Source organism: Harpia harpyja, chromosome 7 (assembly GCF_026419915.1).
Source record: "Harpia harpyja isolate bHarHar1 chromosome 7, bHarHar1 primary haplotype, whole genome shotgun sequence".
NCBI lineage: Eukaryota > Metazoa > Chordata > Aves > Accipitriformes > Accipitridae > Harpia > Harpia harpyja.
In genome coordinates this window covers 45294850-45321691 of record NC_068946.1, presented here as the reverse complement: position 1 = coordinate 45321691, position 26842 = coordinate 45294850, and the positions used below count along the sequence as shown (strand labels likewise).

General features: G+C 40.6%; 1 protein-coding gene across 3 annotated transcripts; it reads left to right on the top strand.

Annotated features, from left to right (window-relative positions):
- Positions 1-3276: 3276 nt before the first annotated feature.
- Positions 3277-26678, top strand: HACD2 (3-hydroxyacyl-CoA dehydratase 2). 3 transcript variants are annotated; one of them, XM_052792710.1, is made up of 7 exons: positions 3277-3454; positions 9860-9977; positions 10332-10350; positions 14758-14846; positions 20902-21023; positions 21560-21738; positions 24047-26678. In XM_052792710.1, the coding sequence occupies exons 1-7, from the start codon at positions 3321-3323 to the stop codon at positions 24127-24129; spliced, it is 744 nt and encodes a 247-aa protein (XP_052648670.1). In that variant the 5' UTR covers positions 3277-3320; the 3' UTR covers positions 24130-26678. The 3 variants fall into 3 exon arrangements, with proteins under 3 accessions (XP_052648670.1, XP_052648672.1, XP_052648671.1); XM_052792711.1 differs by lacking the exon at positions 3277-3454 and adding an exon at positions 7030-7130; XM_052792712.1 differs by lacking the exons at positions 9860-9977; positions 10332-10350 and having other exon boundaries at positions 3334-3454.
- Positions 26679-26842: the final 164 nt, after the last annotated feature.

Genomic DNA, 26842 nt, shown 5'->3' with positions numbered 1-26842 from the left:
TGCTCCTTGTATACTCTATTGCAGGCGTCACTGTGTTCACGTTGGCTAAGCGTTATCAGTAGCAGCGGTCTTCTCCTGTTCTGTCCTGAGAGCTGCTTGGCACACAAATGGCTGAGGTGGCAACAGTGAAACCTCCTTGATCTCTGTGGTGCTGCTGCACTTCTCCTACCCCGTCAGCCCAGGCTTGCGCTGTGCGGAGGCTGCTCTGCCCGAATGCTATCAGGTACAGCCTGGGGCTGCACTAGTTGTAGCTGCGTGCTCTGCCGCACGTCTCCAGCCTCATCGCATCCTTCACAATGAACAGAACTGTAAACGTGGATGAGGCACCATGACAGCAGTGCTTCTCTTTTACAGTTGAAAATTCCCTCACGGGAGGGGGAAACGTATAGTTCTGAAAGACCGTAAGAGCAAGAGAGAAAAAACTCAGGGAAGTCTAAATGTAGATGTGTACTTATACCAATGTTCCTAAAAACTGTAAAGATGAAGATATTTAGCAAATATGCTTGCGCTGCCTCTATGCAGAGTTCTTCTAACGTGCAGTCCAAGACACCACGGACCATAGAAGACCACGCAGAAACTCCCTAAAGCAAAGATTGTGAAACATCCTGCTTGTAGCAACACGTTTCTTAAGCAAATCTCCAGCCCTCAAAACAGTCACCTTTGCAAGATGTGCTCTACTGTCTTGTGAATGTAGCTAACTTTATTCACTGACTGCTGGTTTCTGTTCAGGTAGGCATGCAGAATCATAGAATGGTTTGGGTTGGAAGGGACCTTAATGATCATCCAGCTCCAAACCCCCTGTCGTGGGCAGGGACACCTTCCACTAGACCAGGTTGCTCAAAGCCCCATCCAACCTGGCCTTGAACACTGCCAGGGATGGGGCATCCACAACTTCTCTGGGCAACCTCTTCCCATGCCTCACCACCCTCACAGTATTTCTTCCTAGTATCTAATCTAAAAACTGCCCTCTTTCAGTTTAAAACCGTTACCCCTCATCCCATCACTACACTCCCTGTTAAAGAGTCCCTCCCTGTCTTTCCTGTAGGCCCCCTTTCCGTACTGGAAGGCTGCTCTAAGGTCTCTCCAGAGCCTTCTCTTCTCCAGGCTAAACAACCTCAACTCTCCCAGCCTGTCCTCATAGGGGAGGTGCTCCAGCCCTCTGATCATCTTCATGCCCTTCTCTGGACTCACTCGAGCAGGTCCATGTCTTTCTTATGTTGGGGGCCCCAGAGCTGAAGGCAGTACTCCAGGTGGGGTCTTGCGAGAGCGGAGTAGAGGGGGAGAACCACCTCCCTCGACCTGCTGACCACGATTCTTTTGACACAGCCCAGGATACAGTTGCCCTGCATAAAGCAGTAACAGGTCCGGCTCTGACAGCCTGGTCTGTGGCTGCATGTACTGGCTATCAAAACCCACAGACTCAATATTGGTGTTCCTGCACAGATTTTCCCCGTCCCTCACTTCCTTTACTGGTCCTCCCGTGTCCCACAGGCTATAAACTGCCTATTTCTCTTTTTCCCCAAGGGTGTAACTAGCTTGCCATCTCCCTGTTGCCTCCTATTAACATCCCTTCTAGTCTGCAGGAAACAATGACCTCTACTTCAAAAATGATGTGATACGTACCTAATTCAACTCTGAGCAACTGACTCCAACCTGTACTTGACCTTGAATTTTTTGTTTCGTTTGAAGAATAGAATTCTATTTCTACTGAAGAAGGATATTTTATGTACTTGAAATCCTGTCTCCTTTTGCCAGCCATCCTAACTGGTCTAATAAAAGGTGTGACCTCTTCCTATAAACCTTGTCTCCCTTGCCTAATGTTTGCAGAAAGCCACTCTCGGGGTGTGGTAGGGTTGAAACAATCCCCAACAGCAGAGGTTATGCGAGACATTGGTACTGCCCAAGATGGACCTCTTCATTCTTCTTGTACGTCTTTTGTGTAAAATCCAAGTCTTCTCAAGAAACATGAAAAATTTGGGACTGGCCGCCATTTTTCGCTACCTGGGTTTCTGGATTTGCATAAACTTAATTTACTTAATTACAGGCCTGTCCAACCACCCACGCATCCCATGCCTGTTTCTGGTTGATGAAAAGACCTTTGCTAATTGCATGTGTGGCATGCAGAGACTTCTGTATCGCCATTTCTCTTCAGTCACAGGGAAGACAGCACAGGACTTCATAGCTCCCTCTCTCTCCTCTGTAGTGTCAGGCTTTGAAAATGTAGCAAATTTTTTTTTTAATTGCACACATGAATAACGAATGATCAGTTTCTCTAAAGTTTCTTGGAATATTTATTGGAACATTGCACTAAAACATTGGTGTTTGAAAATGAAATTCTCATAAATCATCTTTGAATTTTGAGCCCTATTGACTGCAAGAGATGTGCACGTAACGCCATGAATTTCTCAGGCCACATAAATACTTAGGTGAAAGCAGAATTTGCTGGGACTGGGAAGGAGGCTTATTCTGTTATTCTCTACTGCTCATAAAGGAACTGCACCGTAACCAGTATGAAAAATAAACTGACAATTGTTTCTGAAGCTGAGAAGCAACTCCACAGAGTACTTACAATTTCTGTAAGAAAACAAAAAAAACCAAAAACCTTTCATCCTTTCCTTGTAACACTTTGGAAAGGTAGTTCTAGTTACATCTCTCCTAAAGAAGATGCTTGAATTTGTTGCTGTGAGAGCAACGCTATCCAGGTTTTTGCTGTTGTGTAAAACTCCAGCAGAAAATGAGTTACAGCTCCAGCTGCGCTCGGCTTCAGCAGCTTATTAAACTATAAACGTGATGCAAACCTACTAAATATTCCTAAAATAACCTCACCTTGGCAACTAACGCTACTAATTTCTCTAAGGAAATGACAGACCTATTTCTTCCTGCGGCAGCGAGCCCGCAGAGGGGCATTTTTAACCTGTTTTAAAAAGCGATCGAAAAGGTCGTTCACCAGCGGGCGGGCACGGGCCAGCGCCGCGCATGAAGCGAAATTCCCCAGGCACTTGCCACCCCTCTCGGTTCACGCTTCCGAGCCCCGCTCTGCGGGCACCACGGGATCTGGCCGTGGCCCGGGCCGCCCCTCGGGCACGGGGCGGCGGGGGGGGGACGCGGCACCGACCCCGGGCAGGGCCGGCGGCGCCCGCCCGGCTCCTTCCCGCTCCCGGCGCTGCGAGGCGGGCGAGCCAACGGCTGCGCAGAGCGCCCTGCCCGCCTCCAAGATGGCGGCGGCGGCGGCGGCGGGAGCGCCGGGGGAGGCGGGGAGGTCCCGCCCCGCGGCCCCCCCGTACGCTAAGAGCGGGCGGAGGCCGCGGGAGCGCCGCAACATGGCGGCGTCTGGCAGCGGCGGCAGCAGTCGGGCGGATAACGGCTACGGCAGCCAGCAGCTGCGGCGGAGGAAGGGCCCGGGCGCCCTGGCCACGGCCTACCTCGTTATCTACAACGTGGTGATGACGGCGGGGTAAGGGCGGCGTAGCGGGGGCCGCCGGGCGCGGCCGCTCGCGGCGGGTCTGCCCTGGCAGGGGCGCCTCGCCCGGGCTCCCCTCGGCGTCCCGCGGCCCGCTCGGCGCCCCGCCCGCCTCCCCGGGGCAGGGGCCGCCGCCGGCCGCCGCGCGGGGGAAACTTTCCCCTCACCGGCCGCCCTCCGCCTGGCGGGGCGGGGAGGGGGACGCCGCCGCTGCCGCCGCCTCTCACGGCCCCTCTGCCTGCGGCGGCGGCGGCGGCGGCGGCGGGTGCGGGTCGGGCTCCCCTCGCCTCCCGGCGCCGCGGGGCTCGGCGGAGCCCGTCCCGCCGTCGGAGGCGGCGCGCTCCGAGCGGCGGCGGGTGGGAGCCTGCGAGCGCGGGGCGGGCGGCTCCGCTCGGACGGGCTGCAGCCGTGCGTGTGCGGGCACGCGTGTCCGTGCGTGTGCAGCCCCGGCGGCTGTCGCGGGGCCGGGTCAGGGCTGGGAGAGGAGTTCCTCTGCGCCGCCCGGGGATCGGATGGGTCACGCCCGAGGACGCCGTTCCCCGTGTCCCTCGTGCTACCGGATGCCTCGCACTTTCTATCACACTAAAAAACGCACCACCACAACCCACCCTCTCTTGCTGCTTCTCATGCCGGAGAGGGCTCTCTTGTCCGCATACGTAAAGCTGCTTTGCTCGCTTGCTCGTTTCTCTCCGTGGTGCGCTGTGCTATGGCGATAACCCGGGGCCGGTCAGGGCCGGGTGCCGGGCCGTTCCCCCCGAGCGTCCCCGCCGGGGCCAGGCCTCGGCTGGGCGGCAGCAGCTCCCGGGCGTGAGCCTGCCCGGCACCGGCCGAGCCCCTCTGCGGCGTGTCCTCTGCCGCGCGCCCTTTCCAGAACGAGTAAGGCGGGACAGCACAAGCGCGTGTTCTCTGGGAGCTGCCGGGTTTTATAATTGACGCCTTAATTTGCTCGGTAACTGTTTTCTCACCCAGGTGATTGTGTAGATCGCTGTCCTCGCCTCGCCACCTCTGGTGTGCACTCCAGCAATTTTTAGTAGAGAGGTGAACGTAAATGCAGGGAATTTATCCATAGCAGTAGTTAAGAAGGCAAAGCTGTTATCTGTCAAAGCCCTGCGAGATTTCCCCGTAAACCCTTCAGCTGCTACATACTTCAGTTGAAGTTGAAAGCTGCCGCTTGCAACGTGTGAACTCCTAGGCTTGCTTGATGCTCTGCTCTTGCCCTGTGTAGCAAAATGGAGACTTGGGCTGGTTGGTGAGTGCTCGAGTGTGTTCTTGGGCGCAGAAATAAAAATAGCGACAACTGGGGACTCTGAAATTAAGATAAAGGAGAATTTGTCTTTTTTTTTTTTTTTTTTTTTTTTGGTAAGAGCCTGTAGAGTCTTCCTGGAATCCAGATAAAAATAAAACCATCTTTTGAAAGATGGAGGATATTTGGGTGGGAGGAGAAAAGATCCTTTAAAATGGATCCCAAATGAGCCTGTGTCCCACTAGATAAATCTTGGCGGGTGAGGAGTCAAGCAAACAGACTAGTCTCGCTATTTCTGGGGAAGATTAGTATAGAATTAACATAGATACGATTTATTTCGGTAGGGCAGTTGGGCGTGGTGATTCTTGTCTTAGCTGGTGCTCTTTCAGCTTATAACCTCATTACACTTACGTGGAACAAAGGTAGCTGGGAGGGGAGAGCTCAGTTCTTGTAAGGTGCTCGTTACACCTGTTACCCAATAGGCATGCTACCGTGAAACAGAACTGCTAAGCAGGTTTATGGTTCCATGTGATATTTGCAGGGTATTTCACTCAGAAGGGAATGATAATTACCCGCCGGTTTGATAAAAATGAATCTCTTGTTTCAGAAATACTTAATTATGTGAGCAATACAACAGAGTACAGGCAGTCAGGAGGTCTCTTCAGTTTGGTTGTGGTGTCCCTGCACGACGTTAGGAAGTTAACCTCTCTGAGCTCTTTTTAGAAGTAAAAGCGTTTGCCTGCTCGCTGAGCTACTCATATTTAATTCACTTACATTTATAAAAGATCTCAAAAACCTGAAAGAGAAATTGCGGTATAAATGGAAAGTTTCTTTAGAGGTCCTGAACGCTTTATCATGGTAGGGCAAGTTCCTAAGCATATGAAATTTCTATTTCCTCAGAAGAAAAAATAAAAACAAATCCAAGTCTTAGAAACTCAGAAATAAATAGCATAAATGTGTATTTAGCTTCCTGTTCTCACGTAAATCTTGATCATGACGTTACCTGTTTTCTTGATTTATACCAAACTTCCTAGAAAATTCCAGTCTTGGGGGGGATGTGGTTTATGGTGCTTTAACATAAGTTGTTTTTTTCTGGGCATGTTTGCGATTAGATGATTTCTGCATTTTGGAGAGCTACAGTAGGAGTCCTGTGATCAGGGTTCATATCTCTGCGTTGTCACTCACTGCCATTCTTCTGGGGTTGGTTGTTGAGGGCTCTGACTGATAACGTGTCTTCAAATGGATGAGGATTTTGTGCTTCCCCTGGACACTGCTGAAATTCCACAGTATACAACATTGAGCTTAGGAGAAAAACCTCAGTTAGTTATTTTCCTCTTTTTGAAAGACTTCATAATAAGGTAGTTTTTCAGGAGTTGGTTGGCAGAAGCCCAGTTGTTCATATGGGAAGATTGATACACAGCTGGTGGCAGTAATTAGTTACTGTCCCTGTGTCAGAGTGCTCAGACTTAGTTTCTCAGACAGCACTGCCTTGGAATTGTGAAAAGACAACACCAAAAATTTGAAGGTGCCACATGATGAAGTGATGCTGTAAAAACACATGGGATTTTTAAAAAAATTCTTTTAAGTGGGTTTTTTGGTTTTGCTTTACAAAAAGGTGGCTTTTAAACTGAAGTACACAACAGCTTTGTTGCGCAATAAACAGGTAGTAGAGTAAATGTCTTAAGATCATAGTTGCCTTGGCTATTAGCTTTATTTAAAATGGATCAAGTAACAGTTGAAAAATCTCAGCATAATTACTGTATTTACTTTGCATTTATTTTGACTTAGCTAAAGAAAGTGTACTGATTCTAAAAATAATAGATCTTATTTCTAATTTTATACTGTAGTCAATGCAGTATATGGATTCCTAGTAATACAATGGATTAGCAAAACAGTAGAAAAAGTATACACACCTGTGGATCCCTAAATGAAGCTGTGTACACTTACCATATGTTTGGGGCCTTTTCTTTCAGAAGAGGGACCAACATGATGTAACAGGGAATAACCAGTCCTGGAGTTGGTTCTCCGCTGTACTTGCTCAGGTTTCTTGACCGTGGTTCAAAGTGTTAAGCTGTAGAAAGCATTGCATCTTTCTTCTCTTGCATTCAGTCAAACTGTTACTTTCCCGTCACAGCGTGAAGTCATGTAGTCATGCCTGACCTGGCATAGGAAGCTCATTCTGGAGGCATAGATGCAGCACAGAAATTATTTCCTAAAAGCTGCGGTTGACTGAAATCACTGAATAATGGGGGGATGGGAAGGGAGGGCATGCTGTGTTAGACTTGAGTGTAAATGTTTGATAAGCTGCTTTAAAACGTGATTATGTTTCTTGTTTTTAGTCAAGTGCCGTAACTGACTAGTACCTCTGGGTAGAAGTAGCTGGTGGTGGTATATACAATGAATTTCAAAAGGATTTCACTCAAGAAGGTAGATCTTCACGTAATAGCTTTTGAATTTGCAAGGGTTTGTGTTATCAGCGTTGAGCAAAGAGTATTCTGGGTTATGAGTTTCATTGTCCATATCTTCAGTGGCTGGTTATTGAGAGTCAAAGTACACTTCTCCCTTTTCAGGTGCATTCGCTGCATAGCTTTGCTGTATTCTCTTGCATAAATGATGCAGAACCTCAGTATACTTTGCATAAGGACACACCTTTTTATAATTTGTAAGACAAATGATGGGAATTAAACTAAGGATCTGAGCATGAAGCTTGCTTATCAAGTCTGAGCAACTGAAAGTAAAAAAAATTAAATTGTGTGTATGCAGTATTCATTTTCCTTAGTTTGGATTAATCAAAGAGTATAAGAGTCTAGCTAAAAGTTTACATGCATGGCAGTGGTAATTCAGTAAAATGTAACTCCAGCTGGTACTTTAGGTGGACTTCAGTATCTAGGTCAGAGAAAGCCAGAAAAACTAACTTACAGCTAGCTTCCATATGACAGTTGTGCCTTTTGCTGCCCTTTTAAACTTCTCACCATGTTTCTTTTTCCATTGATCTTCCTCACTTTCACCTACTCCTATTCCATTTTCTCTAGTCATAGAGGGTGAAGAACTATTTAAGAATCACAGAAGCAGGACAGAGGTACTGGTACTAAAAGCTTCAACACAAACTAGGCATAGCTTTTAATTTTGTACAGATTAATACTTTGATCTGTATTAAATGCTTTTTGAAGGACAGTAAATGGAATGGAAAGTACAGTCTTTCTGGAGTCAGTGATCCGGCAGGGAGAGTGGAGATGAGCAAGGGGCTGGAGCTCCTCTGGGAGCCGTGTGCTTCACCAAACGCTCAGTTAAGGTGAGAACAGTTTGCAGGCACAACCAAGAACTGGTACCTTGTGCAACCTGAGAAATGCTCAGTTCAGCAAAGTTTCTCAGCAAACACAGAAGATTAGGAAAAATAGAGGAACTTGACAGATAGGAACAGGACGGTGTCAACCTGCTCTGATTTACTGTTCTAAAAAAGAAGCAGTCAGTGTTGCAAGGGAGAGTCATTAATACTACAGCGCTTACTGGTTTATTCTACAGTGAAGTCCAAGTAAGAAATCAGATTCTTTCTTTGTAAACAGCAATTACCTGGCAAATGGTTGTCTTTTGGTTTCACAAGGCAGCTTTAACTGAAATAACTTGTCACTACTGAAAAAAGGGAGGGCTTGTTTCTCATTCCCCATTTCTCTTCCCCACTCCTACTGCTTTTCTTTGGTGCTCGTCTTCTGAGGAGTCCAGGCAGAAATGAAATAGCTTTTTTTCAGTCATACTAACGATGTTGTTACGAACACAAACTTGGATGCCAGAGTTGTGTATTATTGAAAAATCTGAACTTCACAGTGTGTTTCAAACAGTTATTACATTTGGGACAATATTTGTATATACTTCATAATACCTAATGTGGTACTTGTAAGCACCTAGTATGCTGTAAATTAAAGGAATTTCTTCATCTTCCTTATTACAAAACCACAGCTGCAGATTTTTTTCTGTAGAGTGAAAAGCTGTCACATAGTTAGGGGACTTTCTACGTGTCTACACACACTTCCACTGAGGTGCATTGTTGTTAGCAGAGACACTTGGTGACTGTTAGCGCAAGCTTTGTAACAGCACTTCTGGGTTTGGAGCGAGGTGGAGGTAAAGTAGTGTGGCATTAGGAGTAGCTGAGGGCAAGACAGCCGGGATGAACCTGTCAATGAAAAGTTTGCAAGCTGCTGGTAAGGATTCCCACTTCTTGTTTTCCAACCCCTTCTCCCCATGTTTGCCACAAGCAATTGGAAACTAAAGTTAACTACAGATGCTCATTTCAAATGAAAAAGTGTTTGACCAGGGTGTACCCACCTTAGTTTTGTGGCTTGTCCTAGACTTCACTGAAGAATTTCTGACATGGTGGGCAAACACCGACTCTGGACAGCTCTGGTAGTGAAAGATCGACCAAGATTGGAGGAAGAATTTTTAGGATTGCTTCCTAAATTACCTGAGGGGAAAATCAGCAGGGTTAATAGGTCACATTGTTTGTAGTATAGTTGCAGTTATATAGGCACTACTTATATAGGCCTAGATGTGTTTGTTGCTTTAAAAGGAAAGCTGGGACAGGAATGGCCATTGCTGCCTGCAGGGCTTTAGCAGGCTCAGTTTTCTTGCAGTTACTTACCCATAACTGTTTCTCATAAAATATATGCTAGCAATTAAGCTGAATGGTCTGTCATAAAGTCTAAGGGCTTACTTTGAACTGAAACATTAAAATCAATGCCTTCTCAATCTTAATTGTTCGTCATACTTCTTTAACTTATGGTATGGTAAGAGATGATTGACTAGCAGTAAATGTTTTTCTGCTTAAACTAAACAAAATGTGATGCCAGTCTTATTTAAAATGTCATTAATACCTTCCATAACTAAATTAAATACAGCTCACTGAAAAATAAACTTAGACATTAAAGATATTGGTATCATGTTGGTGCCAAAAGATGTTTAAAAAATGCATAATCTTTAACTTTGATAAATTTGCAGAGAATCCAAATATTTGATGTTTTCACTGTTGCAGTCGGTAGGCAAAAAGTTAGTATCTTTCAGGGCAGTTATATGCCTGTTGCTTTCTCAGATAAGGTATTAAGGATTTCTTTGTATTTATGCTCTGCTTGATGACTCTTTATCTTAGACTTTTTTCTCTCTTTCAGGTGGCTTGTTATTGCAGTTGGTCTAGTTCGAGCATACCTGGCTAAAGGTAGCTACCATAGCCTTTACTATTCAATAGAAAAGCCCCTGAAATTCTTCCAAACCGGAGCTTTGCTTGAGGTAGGTGTAGTCTTCTTCCCCAGCATTACTAATATTTGCATGAGTGTTTTGTTTAGGAGAATTAAGGCAGCCTTTGTTGAACAGTGCTTTCTAGGTACCTGTTTTTTCATTAGCATTTATAAAGTGATTTGAAGGTAAACCTAAGAAATATGCTTCACACAAATGCTGGACTTTTCCTTTTAGCAAGTGGTGAGGGAACTTACTGTCTGCTATTTAGCTTGGGCAGCAGAGCTAAATATTAAACTTAATCTTTGAAATACAAATATTGAATCTTAAGCTCTTGTGATAGAACTAAACGTGTTTCTGAACTGCTTCATTTGAAATGTTAGTGATTTTTTTTTTTTTTTGTTCTAGATTCTGCACTGTGCATTCGGTAAGCTTGCAAATTTTCAGTTTTATTATTTTTATAGAAGACTGTAGTTTTAGCAATATATTAGTGTGAAAAATGTTATGGTCTATGAATTGCCAGATTTAATTCTTGCATAACTCACTACTTTCTGCTTGAAGTACATTCCAATTTTTTACTAAATAATTTGACAAGTTAAATCCCAAAAAGGAAAATAGCGTAACAGGTTTTCAATTACTTGGCATTTTATTTTTATCTAGATCCTTCCAGTGCTACAAATCTTAGAGCAGTTTATAAATGTTTTATAGGAGATCATTACTCTCCATCTCTACATCCTATAATCTTCTGTACCAAGCTGTCTTTCCTCCAAAAGAATATTTCTATCTGGAAGTAATTTAAAGTCCAATAAAAATAACATTTCAAGCACTAGAACTTTTCCCACATCCGTAGAGCATAGATACACCTTGTAAAATAGGGAGGGGTAACCATTCTTTATCCCAGATTTGGCTGTGCTTCAATGGAACTGTTTGGGAGAGTACAAATTACTTAAGACTTGACTCAGCAATTCTTGTTAGCCAGTACTGTGAGGCTTGTTTGTTAGCTTGGTAGCAGGAACTCAACTGTGTCTGTGTGGCTTGGGATCAGTAGCAGTGTTGTGGTTCAGTCAACCTGAAGAGCCTAATGTCTGAGTGACAGGATTGCATCTTGTCAGGTTTGTTAGTCGTCGTAAGTAGTGAACAGTTTGGCCTCAGCATTTGGATGTTTTGTTCATAGAATAGATGATGTGTGGCAATCTCTGCAAGATCAAAGCCAATTTGCTATAAAAGGGAGCAGTGCATGTCTGCGTACTTTTGCTTAACTCTGATTTTTCTAAACAATCCAGTCTTCACAAAGAGACAGTCATGTTCAGGTAGGTGGTCTTGTGATTTTAAGTATAAGTGTTTGAGCTCCTATCTGAATGTTTGCTAGCTACTTTTTGAAGAGTAAGATGGTATTAAGGTTCCTTAAGTGGCAGCCACATACCTGCTATTTTTCAAGTATCGTACAAACAATCTACATACTGGAGGGTGTATTGGATTGTAGGTTCATATTGAATTCCTGTGCAAAGGATATATATGTTTTTTTAATAACCAAATATGGTAGTTGGAAAACTTAAAATCATATACATAAATTTGTCGGCAGAGGGCAGTCTAATACTGTGTTTGATAAAGTAGTAGTTCTGACCTTCCTGAATAATTCAGTTACTCTGAAAACATTATCTTATAAAGGGCAGTTTGTAGGCTGAGCACAGATCATCCCAAGACATGAATGGTCATATACTCCTCAAATTAATGTAAAGGCTTCTCAGAGTAACCTGTATGTATCATATAGTTGCCTGTGCTGTGAAGGCAGTCCTTCCAATACTGTTTTATTTTACTAAATCTCAATTACCATTTTTTACCAGAATAAACCATACCTACTTCTCATGTCAAAAATTAATAATAGAATATGAAATTTTTGAAGTCTTATTTAACAACTGGCAAGAAGGACGAGTTAAATCTCAAAACACTGGGCAAAAAAACTTGCAGATAAAATGCTATTTTACCATCCTAAATCTATAATGCTCTACTGTTTTCTTAAGCTAAACCTGTGTGCAGATGCCAATGTTTACTAGTATTAAATCTAAGAAAGTGTAAAAAATTTAATTGGATTCTTTTCCTCACACTTTAGAGTGTATGTCCACAGAAATCAATGAATAGCAGGAGAGAGTCCTGTGTTTCACCTTCCAGGCTGGTGCAGAAGAGCAAACAAGATAACTGTAGCGGCCTGTCTGTGTGCAAAGCTAATAATCCTGGCTCAGCTGATTTGAGGTGTGGATCCACTTAGCCTATGTTCTCCTAGGTCGCAGGATTTAATATTAGTGAAAAGAGCCATTAGTGGAATGTTGCAACATTTTACACCATAATTCTATTTTTCTGCTTTCCCTTACAAAAGTTTTTTATAAAAAAACCTACTTATTTTATTATAACTGCCCATGCATATTTTTTTTTTTCTCAATGGCAGCATTTGTCACCTAAATAAAGTGAAGGGTTTTTGCACAGCTGGATACACTGCTGCTGTCTGCTGTAGTCCTACTGACTCTGGTAGAAGTTTCTATGCAAGGAGAAACAGGAAATTTGCAGCTCTATAACTAGAGCTGTAATCCTCTGTCAGTAGGGGAGCTTATCTGTGACAGATGGCTGTGTGTATCAGCATAACTTTTCTCTCCACATCTTTTCAGTGGAATCTGAAATGTTAGCATCTGTGAGGCAAGTTCTTCAAAATACAAAGATGGATAGGGGAATGTCTCTATCAAGCATGGTTGAGAACAGAACTTTGACATGTGGCAAAGATCTAAAAAATGAAGAAGGAGAGCTCTGCATGAAGAGAGGAGGTAACATGTAGCCCAGAGACCAAGAGGGGAGACTGAAGGGCAGGCAAATGGAAAGTGAACATGTAATTCCTTGACTTGTGTATCAGACGGAACCCAAGTGTATGAATGGCATTGATCTCCAGGCAGAAGCTCTTCCATGCTGAGCTTGGTATGGAGACTGGTGATAGGAGACACCAAAATGTAAAAGCAATAGTAGTACAGAGAGTTTGTGAAGGGAATGGAGAAAAGCAAGAAGGCTTTGGTGAGTACAGGCCCAGCCTACAGAATCACTACATAGTGGTGCTTACTGATAACCCTCTGGCAAGCCAAAGGCAGCGCTGGTTGGCTTTGCTTTAGCCTGCTCAGTTAGGAGGGACACGAGGGCTCCACCTGTAAGCTATGTGTACAGCCTGTTCTCAGTCAGGAACTCCCTGGGAGAGAGGAAGCACTTGTTGGGAGTTGGAGGATTTCCTGCTGGAGGTGGGAGGCTTAGTCCAGGATCGGGAAAAGGTCTGGGCATGGCTTACTTGCTGCTTGGTTCTGGACCTGAGCCCTCTGTCAAGCACCGCTCTAGCATGTGCAGTGTTGTATAAGTGGTGACAGATGTTTTTGAAAATACCAAGTTTAAAATTGACTGTACCTTTTCAGAGCAATGAGTAAATAAGTAGAGGGAAGTAAAGTTTACATAAATTGTAGCTGGTGAGTCACTTATTTTGATCTCCTGTTTTTGGCATAGATTGGCATTGTCTTGGCTATAATGAAAAACCTTGTTTGTCTCACTAGTGAGATAATCTTAGATGGTTCCTGCACAGTCTTTTTGGCTTATTTATAGATTCCTTTGCAAGAACACTAGGTTATCTTGCTTAGGAAAGGATGATCTAAATTGTATAAAAGAAAAGGTCTGTTATATCATAGGAGTGAGACTTTAATGAGTACAGATTGTGGGGTTTTTTAGCACCCCCTTTTGTGTTGTCTGAGTAACAGACAACAATTCTGCCCTGAGGTTTTACAACAGAAATTAGATTATGAACAATATGTGATAAAACTGAAGAGCACTGTGCGTGTAGGATTTTTCCCTCTTTTTACACTGAAAGAAGACTAACATAATGGCGGTGTGACTGAAAATAATTCTGATTAAACTTGCTTTTGGCTTTTCTTATTCTTTCTTCCTCTTTGGTCTTTACATCTTTCTGAGGCTGTTGTGTTGCTTGCTGTGATTTGCATTAGTTTTAGAAGCACTTTTTACTGTATTTTAGGAGGTGCAACTGCTGTTGCATTTGTCTTCATCATGCTATTGGAAGAAAAGAAAACTTTGTGCTGTGAACTTCAGAAATTTTCTGTAATCTTGCAGTCTAAAACCATTCCTGTGCTTTCAGGCCTGGTGTGTAGGATCCTTTTAGTGGTAGTTTAATCAGCACCTCAGAACTTGCTTACAAGAACTAGTGAAATCTGCTTCCTTGAGAAAATCTTGAAATTGTTTCTGTACCTACCAATGCATCAGCTATTTCTTGGGTTTTGTTTTGTTTTTTTAAAAAGTTGTATTCCCAGGAAGGAATTATAAACTTCGATCTAGCCCATATTCTGATAGTTACAGTGTTTCTTCAAAGTAGTTATACTTTTTACTTGCTGTTTTGGGGGATATACTGTGCAAAACATCTTTATTGTTTTTAAATCACAGTAATGAAGAGTATCTTGGATATTTTAATCAAACAAGGTTTATTTGAAAGACTGTATCCCAAAAGCTATTTGATTGAAGTTATTTCATCTTATTCAGCTGTTTTGTATGTTAAGGAATGCTGTGATTGCAACAAGACCAATTACTTTTATTTGCATTTTGATGCATAAAGTCTTGTCAGGGGATTGCATTGTATTAGGCTGTATAAACACACCACAGGACAGACTTCGTACTCTCAAATTAAAAAAATTAAATGCTTTTCTTCCAAAAATTTCAAATAACTGGACTTTGGCTTAGCTGTGTTTTATTTCCCCCACCTCCCACCCCGATAGTCAGGAATATTTACTAATTGCAAAATATCTTCCAGGCATTGTTCCCTCTTCTGTTGTTCTGACTGCTTTCCAAGTGATGTCAAGGGTTTTCCTGACGTGGGCAGTAACACATAGTGTAAAAGAGGTAAGTTAAGCTACAAAATAGATAGAAAAACTAATGACCCAGGCCAAAAAGCAAGTGTTGATTGCTGTCTTATTTTCCTTAAAATGACTTCTGTTTGTTTATGCAAATTTCTGTGGATCAAAAGAAATAAAAATAAATCCGATGTCATCTTTTCTTGACAATCAAATAGACTGAGGTCTGATTCTCTCACTGTAAGACATCTAGCTCCTGAATAGGTTTTGCAGTCCTTACTTGAATGTTAAAGAGGTTCCAGTGTGTAATATGGAACCTGGAATTTGGGACAGCATTCTAGTATTGATCTCACTAGTGCCATAATTAATAGCAAAATCTCCTCACTGCCCCCCTCTTTCATGCACAATTTGCTTTCTTTACCATGGCATGTGGAAGCTCCCCCTCAACTGTTTGTGCACAGCAATGCCTGGATGTTCTCTGTTATCACTCTCCAGTATAATCTTCCCTCTGTCCTTCGCTCATTTTCCTTATATTCAAGCATAGGTGGGTTTGGGGCCTGCGTGTTTTTTTTCTCATTGCTTACCACACCAAATATTGCTGTATTTTATACAAATCTCTGCAGAATCTTTTGGAAGCAGTCTTATTGAAAATTATTCCTGACAGCTATTTTAAAATCTGAACATGCTTTAATTGATACAGATCATGCTGACTGACTCTTTCATGTCATCTGAATACCTTGTAGTAGCCCAGATATGCCACATCTGTGCCGTTACTTTAGCCAACCAATCTTACTGGTTTTCTTCTCATTAAAGAAAGAAATTAGCCTTGATGCCAGTGTCAGCAGGGCTGCCTGAAATAAGTCATCTAGTGTTGTTACATGCATAAGATCTTTTGTGACTTGACATGGAGAATGTTTTAAGGAGCTTGTTTCATTACCAAGTCTTCAGGGAAGCTGCTTTCTCTTCCTTACTCCAAACCTGTTATCAGAGCGTCCATCCACATGTAGAGTAACATAAGTCACTGTAGTTCTTAGTAATTAACAGCCCTGTCTGATATTATGATGCTTGTTCATGTGGAGCCTTAGTTTCATGCTATTTAAAGTGGAAGAATGTTATTTTTTCTCAATAAACTCAAAATCTTGTAAATACTTATCTTCTGATGGATTTCACTTTTTGGGGCAAATAAATGTACTCTAGTCTCTGTTAATTCACTGGAGATAAATACTAGATTTTGAACAACAACAATAAAAAAGCCGTAATCCCAAGACATTAGCTTTTAGATAAATATAGAAAATATTTTTAAAGAAAAATGCCTGTAGTTTTGCGTTTTACCTGTATGATGTTGAGGTACCTGGTGTTTCATAAAGAACAGTGATAATCTGTTTTTATGAATTGCCTCCTGGTTTTGAAGTAACCCAAATGTTAAAGGTTGGAATGCATGGATTAGAATTATTCCATGTGTTGTCTGTTAGACATCAAAGGGAAGTCTGTAAAATGATTGTGGGTTAGGTTTTTTGAAACTTATGCCCACATTCTCACCAGAGAAAAACAGCAAAATGGGAGAAAATGAGCAACAAGTTCAGCCTAACATTCAGTTTTTAACAAGGATTTTTTTAACAAGTATTCTTTCAACAATATTGCATGCAGTTTTTTTCTTCACATTTGTGTGGTCTTTTGGTTAAAGTCTTGCAAGAGACTCTATCGTGTTACTTTTTTTTTAATGTCTTAGAAAGTGGGCATAAGAATGGTAAGGATGAGGAATCCTGTGGTGAGTTTTTCACCTGTGACTTAGAGCAAATAAATCAAATGAAGAGGCTGTATTCTGACCCCTCCCCTTCCCCCCAGCCAGAGAGCATGCAGCCTCACCTGGGGAGATGTACTGAAAGTGTCACGAGTGTTCTACTTTTTCTAAAGGGCTGTCTGCACAAGTGAGCTCCATGGTGAAGTCCAGGATTAAATTCTCACACAGCTTTATGGAACTTGTAAGCTATGCAGTTGCATGATGAGGTTCTTGTAAAATAAAATGCAGTTTTCCTCTTTAACTTTTTGAGTGAGACTTGTTCAGTATCTTGCTTTTCCAGACTGTTTTCATATATAATATAGTTAAAAGAAGAAACATCTGTATTGCATCCCTCCTTTCTGTCAGAATACACTTCTAGATATGTGATGTGATTTGAAGCATGCTTCTTGCCACTAACATGTTTGTGCTTTTTGTTGAATTTAGTGCTGATGTGTTGTTAAATTCAATTTGAAAGTATTTATAATAAATGTTAAAGCATGGCAAATGTTAAAGCACTGCACACTTCTTTGGGTAGCAATGAGATTCCCTTTACCTCCACCATACGAGTATCTGTTAGCTTAGTGGAGGAGGGCCTGGCATGTAATAGAGTACTTGTAATCATTTTTGACATTACATCAGAAAGAAGTCAGTTTGGTGAATTTTACCGTTTCCCCTACAAGGAGGGAAGAGAATGAGCAGACTGGTGTGAAGGACTTTAAGAAAGTAGGCATAGGAGAACAGAAGGTGCCCTTTGGTTCAAAGTTGTCTTTTTGAATTTGTGTAAACAATGAGATTGTCTGATGACATCATGGTAGGCCTTCGTAGAGTTCTGTTCCAATAGATAATTCTGCACCCAGTTCTGTTGTGTAATTAAAAAATGGTGTCAGCAGTGATTTAATGCTTATCCACTTGGGTTCAGTTACAGATAAGTTGCAGATAAGTATAGTTTAGAAGAACCTTTCTAGAACACACAGTCGAAAGGGGTGATGTGAAGATGGCATGTACAGAATATTGAGCTGGTAATTAAGACTGTAGTATCAGCAGTGGTGAATTGGCATCTTCCATCAGTAGTAAAGCATACTTAAAGAGGGAAGAGCATCTTAATTTATGATATCTAAGACTAAGTTGTAGTAAAAGAAGTCCACGCTGGAAAGTTCAGAACTCTAAATGGGTGAGTGCAGTTGAAAAGCTTAATTCATCACTGCTTTACATCTATGTAAAATTTGAGTAATACTGTATAACACAAATGTCTGCAAGGCCCGTTGTGCCTACTGTGAAGCTTCCTTTTTTCTCTCCCTTTTTTTTTTTTTTTAATTGAAGTACCAGAGAACCAGCACTCTGGAGGGAGATGTGCTGTTTCATCATTACAGTTGCATAGTGCTGCTGGTTTTACTCTTCTGCACTGGATTTCTTAATTAGGTGTTCAGCTGAAATTTTCTGCAAATAATTTGTCAAACCGTTACTCTTAATGTGGAGAAATCCTAGAGAATTTCTCTTTTCATGCGCAAGGAGAACAGGAAAAACCTCTCAGGCTTTATTTTGTCAATTCCCAATTCTTATCTTTGCAACTTAAAAGGCTATAGATTCTCTTACATTTTAACAAACATTGTCTGCTAGTTCATAGTATTGAAGATAAGCTAAAATATATTCAGGACCCTCCTTGATCATAAATTGGTTTGAAACACATGCCAAAAAATTATGCCTGTGGTATGATTGGCTCTTATTAAGGCAGTTGGACAAATAAGTTGTAAATAAAGTGTAAAATGTGCTTTGACTTTGTCTAACACCTCCTTCAAAGACTGGCATGAAAAAGTACAGGAAGAGAAACAGAGTTCTGAGGGCAACATTGGGCTTAGTGGTTTACTAGGAGTCTACTGTTTATTGGCTGTACTATCCCCCTTATCCTCAACTTGGAAGAGGAATGATACAAATGCATCATTATCAGTGCCTAAATGAGTAAGACTCGAGAGACTGTTTTGTAAATCAGTTCCTGTGGGTTTGATAACGTGCATCTCGGACTTCTTTATTTGAAGTATTGAAAAATTGTCAGTCCTCGGAGAGATGTTCTAATAGTGACAGACTTCTGACAGATTTGTTAGTGTGTAAGAAACATACTTTTTAATGAGAGGCTGTGTAGTGTAGTTAAAGTACAATGATAAAATGCACAGTAGCCTTCTGTTCCTTACTGCACAGAATGGAACTATTTGAAAACTGTATAGGTCACTCTTGTATGAAAACTACCACCAATTTCCAGTATTCTTTCTTTCTTAAATAGGGACACAAGCTATAAAGGCACAATCATTGATTCTTTAAGTGACCTTACCAGGATTGTGTGTGTGTGTTTTATAATGGTATGAACTGTTTTAATAACTTCTAAACACAGTTCTAATGTTAAAGTAGATGGGAAAGGCTAGACCTGTGAAGGCAGTGTTACAGAAGTCCTGTGATAGAACTGCCAGATTTCTACTTCTACATGTATCATTCACTGTTAGCTTCACAGTTTCTTGTCCCTGCTCACGTCCTTGGGTGCTACTTCAAGCTACAAACTTTTATTTGTTGGTTTTACTGACTTCCATAGGTAGGGAAAGAAATGGGGTTTCAAAGGACAGGTTGAAGTCTGTGACTCATAGGTTTAGGTGAACTCACTAAGCTGCTACTCCTGATTTGACCAGAAGATGCAGCTCTGGAGTGCTTGTGAAGCATGTTGCTCCTTGGGAACAGCATCATCTGTGAAGTGCTGTTAACTTTTCTAGGTTGGGAGCTAAGTCTTGCTTATAAAGAGACCCCAAACAGGATTAGCATCCTGTAGCAATGTAAAAATAGATTTGATCTCTTCTCTGAAAATCTTCAAATAAGTTTTGGATTTTGTTCTTTTATGGTGTTGTAAAGGAGATTAATATATAAGCAAATTATCAGAGTTTCATGTAGAATAAAGGACAAGGTGCATTTGCTGCAAAATGCAATGAAAGTGACTTGAAATGCTATATGCAGCAGAATATAGATTAGCAGCAGCTCTACATTCCAGGATATCCCAAGATTTCTGTATAAATCTTTCTGGGTTTTGTAGTCTGTAACAGAAAGCTTTTTATGGGTAATCCTCCTGAGTGTTTTTACACACAAATATAGTATCAGTCCCCTCCTATTAAAAGGTTTCTGATTGCCCATACATTTTCTTGTTCCTTTTTTCATTTGTACATGCACTTTGCCCAAGATGAATAGAGTGTATCACCCACACCTACTGATTTCCTTTTCCCTTTTTTCAAGAGTTGGAGGAAAAAAGAAAATGCGGGCCCCTGTGGTTGAGCTCTTTTTGTTCCCATGGCCCACTGAATTTGGGCTCAAGGTACTCACACAGCTGAGAATTCTGTTGAAGGGAAGGGAAGGAATGGGAGGGCTGCATAAAAATCATGCTTGTGCTCTCAAGAGTTTGTAGTGCAGGTATGTGACCCCATCTACTACTTCATCACTGTTATTCCATCTGAAACTTAAACCTCATAATTATGGTCCCAAATCTAATAAATCTAATAATTCATTTAAAAATACATGCTTTTTAAGATTAACGTTCAAAATATGAAGGGAGTAAAAGCTGGTTCAGTGACGTGTGCCTGAAATAAAAGCTTTAAGAGGTGTAAAGCAGTGAAACATAATAATGCCTTGAGTGTGACATTAGAGGAACTATGCTGGATGCAATAAGCAGAAAAAGGAGCAAAGAACAGTGAAGGAGGTAGTTGTCAAACTTGCCTGAGGTGAGACAATCTGAGCTTCTGTTTCTTCTCTCCTCCCAGCCAGTGTCTTGGTGTTAGCTGTTTTGCTACTGCTCAAAATTAGGACCTAGTTTCTCATCTGTAGAGAGAGAGAAACAGTGCTTCTACTCAGAAGTAGAACGGATAGTAGAAGTAGAATATAAATTCTAAACCAGATATAAAGTGTTAGACTAATGTGTTAGCATCCTTCCTGCTTGCTGCACTAGGAAGCAATCACAGGACTGAAATAGAAGCTGGTACTATATAGGAATGGAAGAGTTATGAGTTGTTCTCAGCATTTCAGCATTTTCTTGTATTGATTTACCTTGCACAGAATGGGAGATCTTAAGATATCTGATCACCAAGCAGAGCTATTCTTAAGCAACTAGGAAAAATACGGAGCATGATAAGAAGGGGGTTTTACTGCTGTTAATGTTGCTTTTAAGCTCATTCTTGGAGTCTGTTCTCTAAAATGATGCAGTAAAGCAACCTGTGGGAATTCATTTCTTTGAGGTTTTCTTGGGTCTAGTGAGTTACTAGTAACACTTGAATTCATACTGAGCTTTTTTTCTTTCTTACAGGTCCAAACTGAAGATAGTGTCCTGTTGTTTGTGGTGGCCTGGACAATCACTGAGATAATCCGTTATTCTTTTTATACTTTTAGCTTGTTAAACCATCTCCCTTATCTCATCAAATGGGCCAGGTAGGTGGCATAATAGAAATCATAGCTTTAAAGCACCGATTTGACAGGGATATTTATATTGTAAAATAGTTGCAGTACAAAAAATTAGATTCCACCTTGAGGTAATTGTGCTGTTTGTGAATGTGACTCCTTAGCTTCTTTCCATCAGATTTTTGGGTTAAAAAAAATCTATTGCATTGTAAGCTGAGAAAGTAGTTTGTCAGAAGTCAGTCCCATTTACAAAGTGATTGTGTTTGTCAGAAACTGACATTTAACAGTAAGGGGTAACAGACTATGTGAAGGGGTGGAGGAGAATAGTTTTAAAGATAGTTTTTAGACTCTTAAAGGTAATATTTAAATAATTCAAACTGATTGCTGATTTGAATACTTATCTTGCAATAATGTTCATACCTTGCTATGCTCTAATCAAATAAGAGCTAAGGGAAATAAATACTGAGTTGAGAATTTAAAATTTGAATATCCATAGTAACATTTAACAAATACTTTGTCAGAGTTTGTCATAACTTTTAATCCTTTCTGTAAATGTTTTGTTCTAGGTACACTTTGTTTATAATATTGTATCCAATGGGAGTCTCAGGCGAATTACTCACAATATATGCTGCATTACCCTTCGTCAGGCAGTCTGGCTTGTATTCCATTAGTTTACCTAACAAGTACAATTTTTCTTTTGACTACTATACATTCCTGATCCTGGTTATGATCTCTTATATTCCAAGTAAGTATGAGTTTGTTAGGTTTTTTTACATTAAAAGCTGTAACAGGAAAAGCTAATAATTGTGGGATTAACACACAAATAACTAACTAATTTTGCAAAACTAATTTTGAAGATTATCTAAAGAAAAAAGTTGGAGTTAAAACTGCAGGGATTGCTTTCTACCAACACCTGCAAAACAGTAATACATGTTTTTTGTCTTACACTTGGAATATCAAATAACTGTGGTACTTCCTGGCAAATGTTGACATCTTCATATATTCAACCCCCCCACCCCCAGACTTTTAGGAGAACAGAGTTCAAAACAGCTTCTTAAAATTCAGTTCTTTACCAAGCATAAGAACACTGCTTTTGCATTAGTGGGTAGGGAACCATTTCTGTTGAATTAACTTCAATTGACATAATCTCTGGTTGATGCTTCTATAAACGGAATGAAGATTTGGCTTTGCTGGTTTGAAATGGGAAATAGAAACACGGAAGCCTTTAGCAAATTTAAATGTGCAGATAAAGTCTAACATGCAGAATAATGTAGTGATGATGTTGCTGCTGTTAGCTATTTCTGCAGTTGTCTTTATATGAACCTTGTTGTTTGTGCAGAATGGTAAACCATATTCAAAGATACAAATTTCAGTAGTGTGCCTGTCTCTATAACAAGCACTTACACTTTCGGTGAACCATCTTGACATCAAGGTTCATAAGTTTTTCCAGCTGTTCTTAAAAAAAGCCTCACTTTTCATGCATTTTTTTTCTACTTGTCCCCTTCCTCCAAAAATTGTGATGTTACTAACTCCAAGCAGCCAGAATAGTATCTGTTGTTTTAGTCAAAATAACCACAAGTATTAATTACTTCTTGTGCAGTAGCTAGATCGCAGGGGACAGGCCATGTGGGAGGGAACCCACATTGAACCCAAGTAACAATTTTAGCCCCCTTTCTCCATTAAAATTGCTGTCTCTTAAATGAGGTATTTTCTGTGATCCATTAGCATTTGCTGGATGTGTAACTTGAATGTTTAAATAACTTTAAATTTTTTTATTATTTTTTTTAATTATTATTGAGAATTGGTATTTTAACTCTGAGAACCAACTGCTTGGACTCATGCAGTCTTAGGTGCCTTTTTACATGAAGGTGTTCCTGTCGTATTCCTGACATACAAGAAAAACAATGCTAATTTCAGTCATTGGTTACACCGTAGTTCAGTTATTCGTTCATAAAAGCTACCTATGCAGGAGTTACGCCTTCTTAACCCACTGAAGATCTTGGAAATTTTGTGAATGTTCATATCACAAGGAAAGCAAGCTTTGAAAACTGTTGTTAAAAATTGAGGGTTTTATGTTCTTGATAGTTGCATCTTACCATTTACCTCACTTTAAGTCTCTAATTTAGTACTTGTCTGTCAAAATTGACATCTTGCTAGAAAAGATGTCATTACATTCTTTGCATATAATGAATCCCCATTACGTAAACTTCTAATGGAGAAACCGTGTGGGTCTGTATTCTGTTATGTCTCTGGACAGCTGTATTCACTCCTTAACACTGGTGGAGTGAATCAGGATAGGGAGGAAACAGGAATGAAATACAAGGTAAAGAAAGCCAAAAGAAAAAATTTTGACCTGCAAAAAAAAATTTAGTACACAAATTAAATAGACTGGCCTATGTTTATGATGAACAGTTTGCATGTGTAACATATAATTTAGGCTGATGCTGACCTAGTTTAATTTTCATATGGTTCACAAAGGTTCAGTGTCTCATGGCAATTTTAGCTTTTGCTGTTTATGTATGTTTTCCATCCCTTGCTTTGTTGTTCTGCAAACATACTGTGTAACGTTTTAGAAATAGGAGGAGAAAAAGCTTTGCATGGAGGATGGACAGAAGAGATGAAAGAGGCAGCGGTTTGTATAAAGTTCTTTAGATCCTGAAAAAGTGACACTAGAATTACAAGAAATGAAACAAATCTAGAAATGTCATTCTTTCGGAAGGACTTTTTCCTCCATGCAGTGTATTTTCTTTCTATTGTGTGTGCAGTTCAGGAAACTTTTGTCATCCTGCTTGTACATGCAGAGTGAAATAAAGCATTTTGCATTTAATTAGAAATGTGATTGCTCTAGGAAAAAAAATAGTACCTGAAGCCTAAGGACAATATCACTTATTCCCTTTAAAGAATAAAAGGCAGTAGATGACTTGAGCAGAAAGTGAATAAGCACGTTTTCTTTTAATAGAGAATTGGTGACCTTGAGCATGTGACTGTGCATCTTACATTGACGTGTAAGCCTCACTTTATATCTTCTTCACTTAAGTCTGTTTTCTCTTCAGTCTTTCCTCAGCTGTATTTTCATATGCTACATCAGAGGCGAAAGGTACTTTCCCACACTGAAGAACACAAGAAGTCGGAGTAATTCCAACTCTTTTTCAGAACTTTTCAAACATCAAAATGCTGCAGATTTTCAATACCCAGCACATTTATAAAGAATATACCAAGATAAAATAAGTCAGAGGTAAAAGACCAATAACTTAGCAAGAATAACCAATAAATCTGATTTCATGGAAATTCCACAATGTAAAACATTGAAATAATTTTCAGCTTGCAGTGCTTCAGAAAACTTTTATACGGCTTGGCAGTTAGCCTTTTCCTTTTTCTTAAATGATGTGCTAAATGGTTTTCATTTATTACTAAATGCCTGAAGGTTGCAGTATGAGTGATGAAGTTGTACCCACTAAATGCTTGAATTGGGGTTATATTACTGATATGTCTTTTTTTTAAGTGCTTGACTGCATGCCAGAAACTGTATGTATTGCTGTGAAAGCAAACAATATGCTCTGGAATACTTTAGGATTTTGTCAGAGACTCCAGTGGAGAATGTAATCCAGGCAAAGTGTTTGAATTGAGAAAGGTAGGTTGTGTATTTAAAAGGTGATGGGAACAAGAACAGGAAACCAATTATGGGAAATCAGGGGAATGTGGTTCTTTAGGAATTTAAGCAGTAAGGTGTCTGACCAGAGTCTGTTCTCTGAAGATCTTGTTTAAGCTGATTACTCAAATGCTAATGTTAATTCAGAGGCTGTAATGCTTATCTGAAACATTAAAACTCCTCTAAGTACTGCATCCTGGATACTTTTTTAAACATAAAAAAATAATACTAACTGTAATATTTCTAGTGATATCAGTAATGAATCTAAACAATATAAGGAGGCAGGTCACCCAGAAACAGGTGCAGTTCTCCCTTTTTTACTTTAAACTATCATCTCTAGTCACTGTCCACCATCTCAGTGGTACTCATCTTTCAATGTTGAGGACTATTTGGTCTACTGTGGAATCATTTGAGGGCCTTGTTCCTCAACCCAACTTTTCTCAAGTGACTAATGTGTGTCACTGACACATCCAAGCAGGCAGTTCCAGGCACTCAGGTTCTGAAGTGTTGCAAAGTCCTAAGCTCCTTCTTTGAAAGCAGATTATCTCATGTGTTACATGCTGCTTTTGCAGATTGGACAAGCCCTCCCTCATCTGCTCTTTTGAAAGAGCAGAAGATCATAGAAAGTTAAATTTTCCTAGATGCTTTCTCTGGGTTTTCAGGCTAAGCCTTCCCTCGGGAAGGTAGAACAGCAAATGAAAGAACTGAGAAAACCTTGTGTCAAGGCAGAAAGCACTAATGCTGTGTGAGCAGTGCCCCAAGTTCTGAACAAACTGTTGACTGGGGGCAGAGGATGGGGAATGGAAGGGACAAAGGGAGCAGGGAAATGAACAAATACCCAAGCAAAGGCAGTGTATGTTATGGCCTTTGCTCTGTTAGGGATTGCTAGTCGAATAGTCCTATCTTTACCCAGTCAGAGCCACTAGACAACAACACAAGGGCTTCTCAGGCTTCCCTCTTGAAACATCATGATTTAGTGCATAAATGAGGTGTGACCACTACCATGGTACCTGCAATACTAGTCTTGTGCTCTGCCTGCCAGCACCTCCCCCTGGATATGGCCCATATCTGTGTCCCAGTTACTTGTGCTTGACACATCGCAGCTCTCCGTAAACATAGCCAGTAAGTGCTAAGGGCACAGGCTCTCTGTTCTAGCACTTGGGGAGAGCTGGATTTACAATTATTTTGGTTTATGTTTGTCAGAGCTTTAGTTAAAAAACAAACAAACAAACAAAAAAAAACCTTGGGATTTTTCAGTAATTTCCTTTGGCTCCATCAAAAAGTTGGACTGAATTTTCCTAGCACTCAGTAACACATGTAACACCTTTCCTGTTCAACACAAGCAGGACTATTGTAAGCAGGGAGAGGGTAGGAGATAATAATGATCTTTGCTTCTATTTTAAACCTTTTGGAGACAGTTATTGGCTGTAATTAAAAATGCTATGGCCATATACAACCTCAGAGTGGTTTTGCGTTCAAAGATGCAACAATTTTAATTCATTTCTCCATTAGGGTATGTGGTGCTTTGTTGTAGTGATCTGAGAAATGTTTCATTATACTGAACTCATTGTTTGAAAGTGTAAACTTCCACCTCTGAATGAAACACCTCCTTTTGCATATACTTGCTATCAAAGGAGTTAGTGTCAGTATTTCTAAAGGATGTCATCTAAAAGATCTGATTTCCTGATGTACTCAGGTTACTGGATATTGTCAATGCTCAGCTCCTGAACTTTTCTTGATTTGATTTCTGTGCCCAAATAAAAGATTTGTTTACACATCTGTTGGTCCAATTTGGAGAAGAAAAATGGCTGTGTAATATTCCTGTATGAAACAAACTCATAGCTCTTTTGAGGAGAAAGATGTAGTACAGATCTGTATTAGATAGCATTGGCACTATGGAAAAGCAGAGAGATGCCAGCAGGGAGAAAGCTTGTACAACAAACATCTTTACTGAATAAGCTTTAGTATGGAATATTTACTTTAATTGAAAATACTAATTTACCACACAAATAAACTACAGCCTTTTAAAAAAAAAATGGAGTTACTCTTCCTTTTAAAAGAAAAAGAAATTGCTTTGATACTAAGAAATCTTATCAGCAAAGTTGATTTAAAAATTATATTCTGAAGTATGAACATGCAGTTAGTATGTACAAGAACTACAGCACTTCAGCCTGCAGTGCTCTTTCAAGGTTAGCTTCCA

Excerpts from the sequence above, each read along its gene's own strand:
- HACD2 (XM_052792710.1), top strand. The coding sequence starts at position 3,321 with ATGGCGGCGTCTGGCAGCGGCGGCAGCAGTCGGGCGGATAACGGCTAC. Across the intron at positions 21,024-21,559 it reads TATCTCATCAAATGGGCCAG|GTACACTTTGTTTATAATAT; the intron begins GTAGGTGGCATA and ends GTTTTGTTCTAG. Across the intron at positions 21,739-24,046 it reads TATGATCTCTTATATTCCAA|TCTTTCCTCAGCTGTATTTT; the intron begins GTAAGTATGAGT and ends TTTTCTCTTCAG.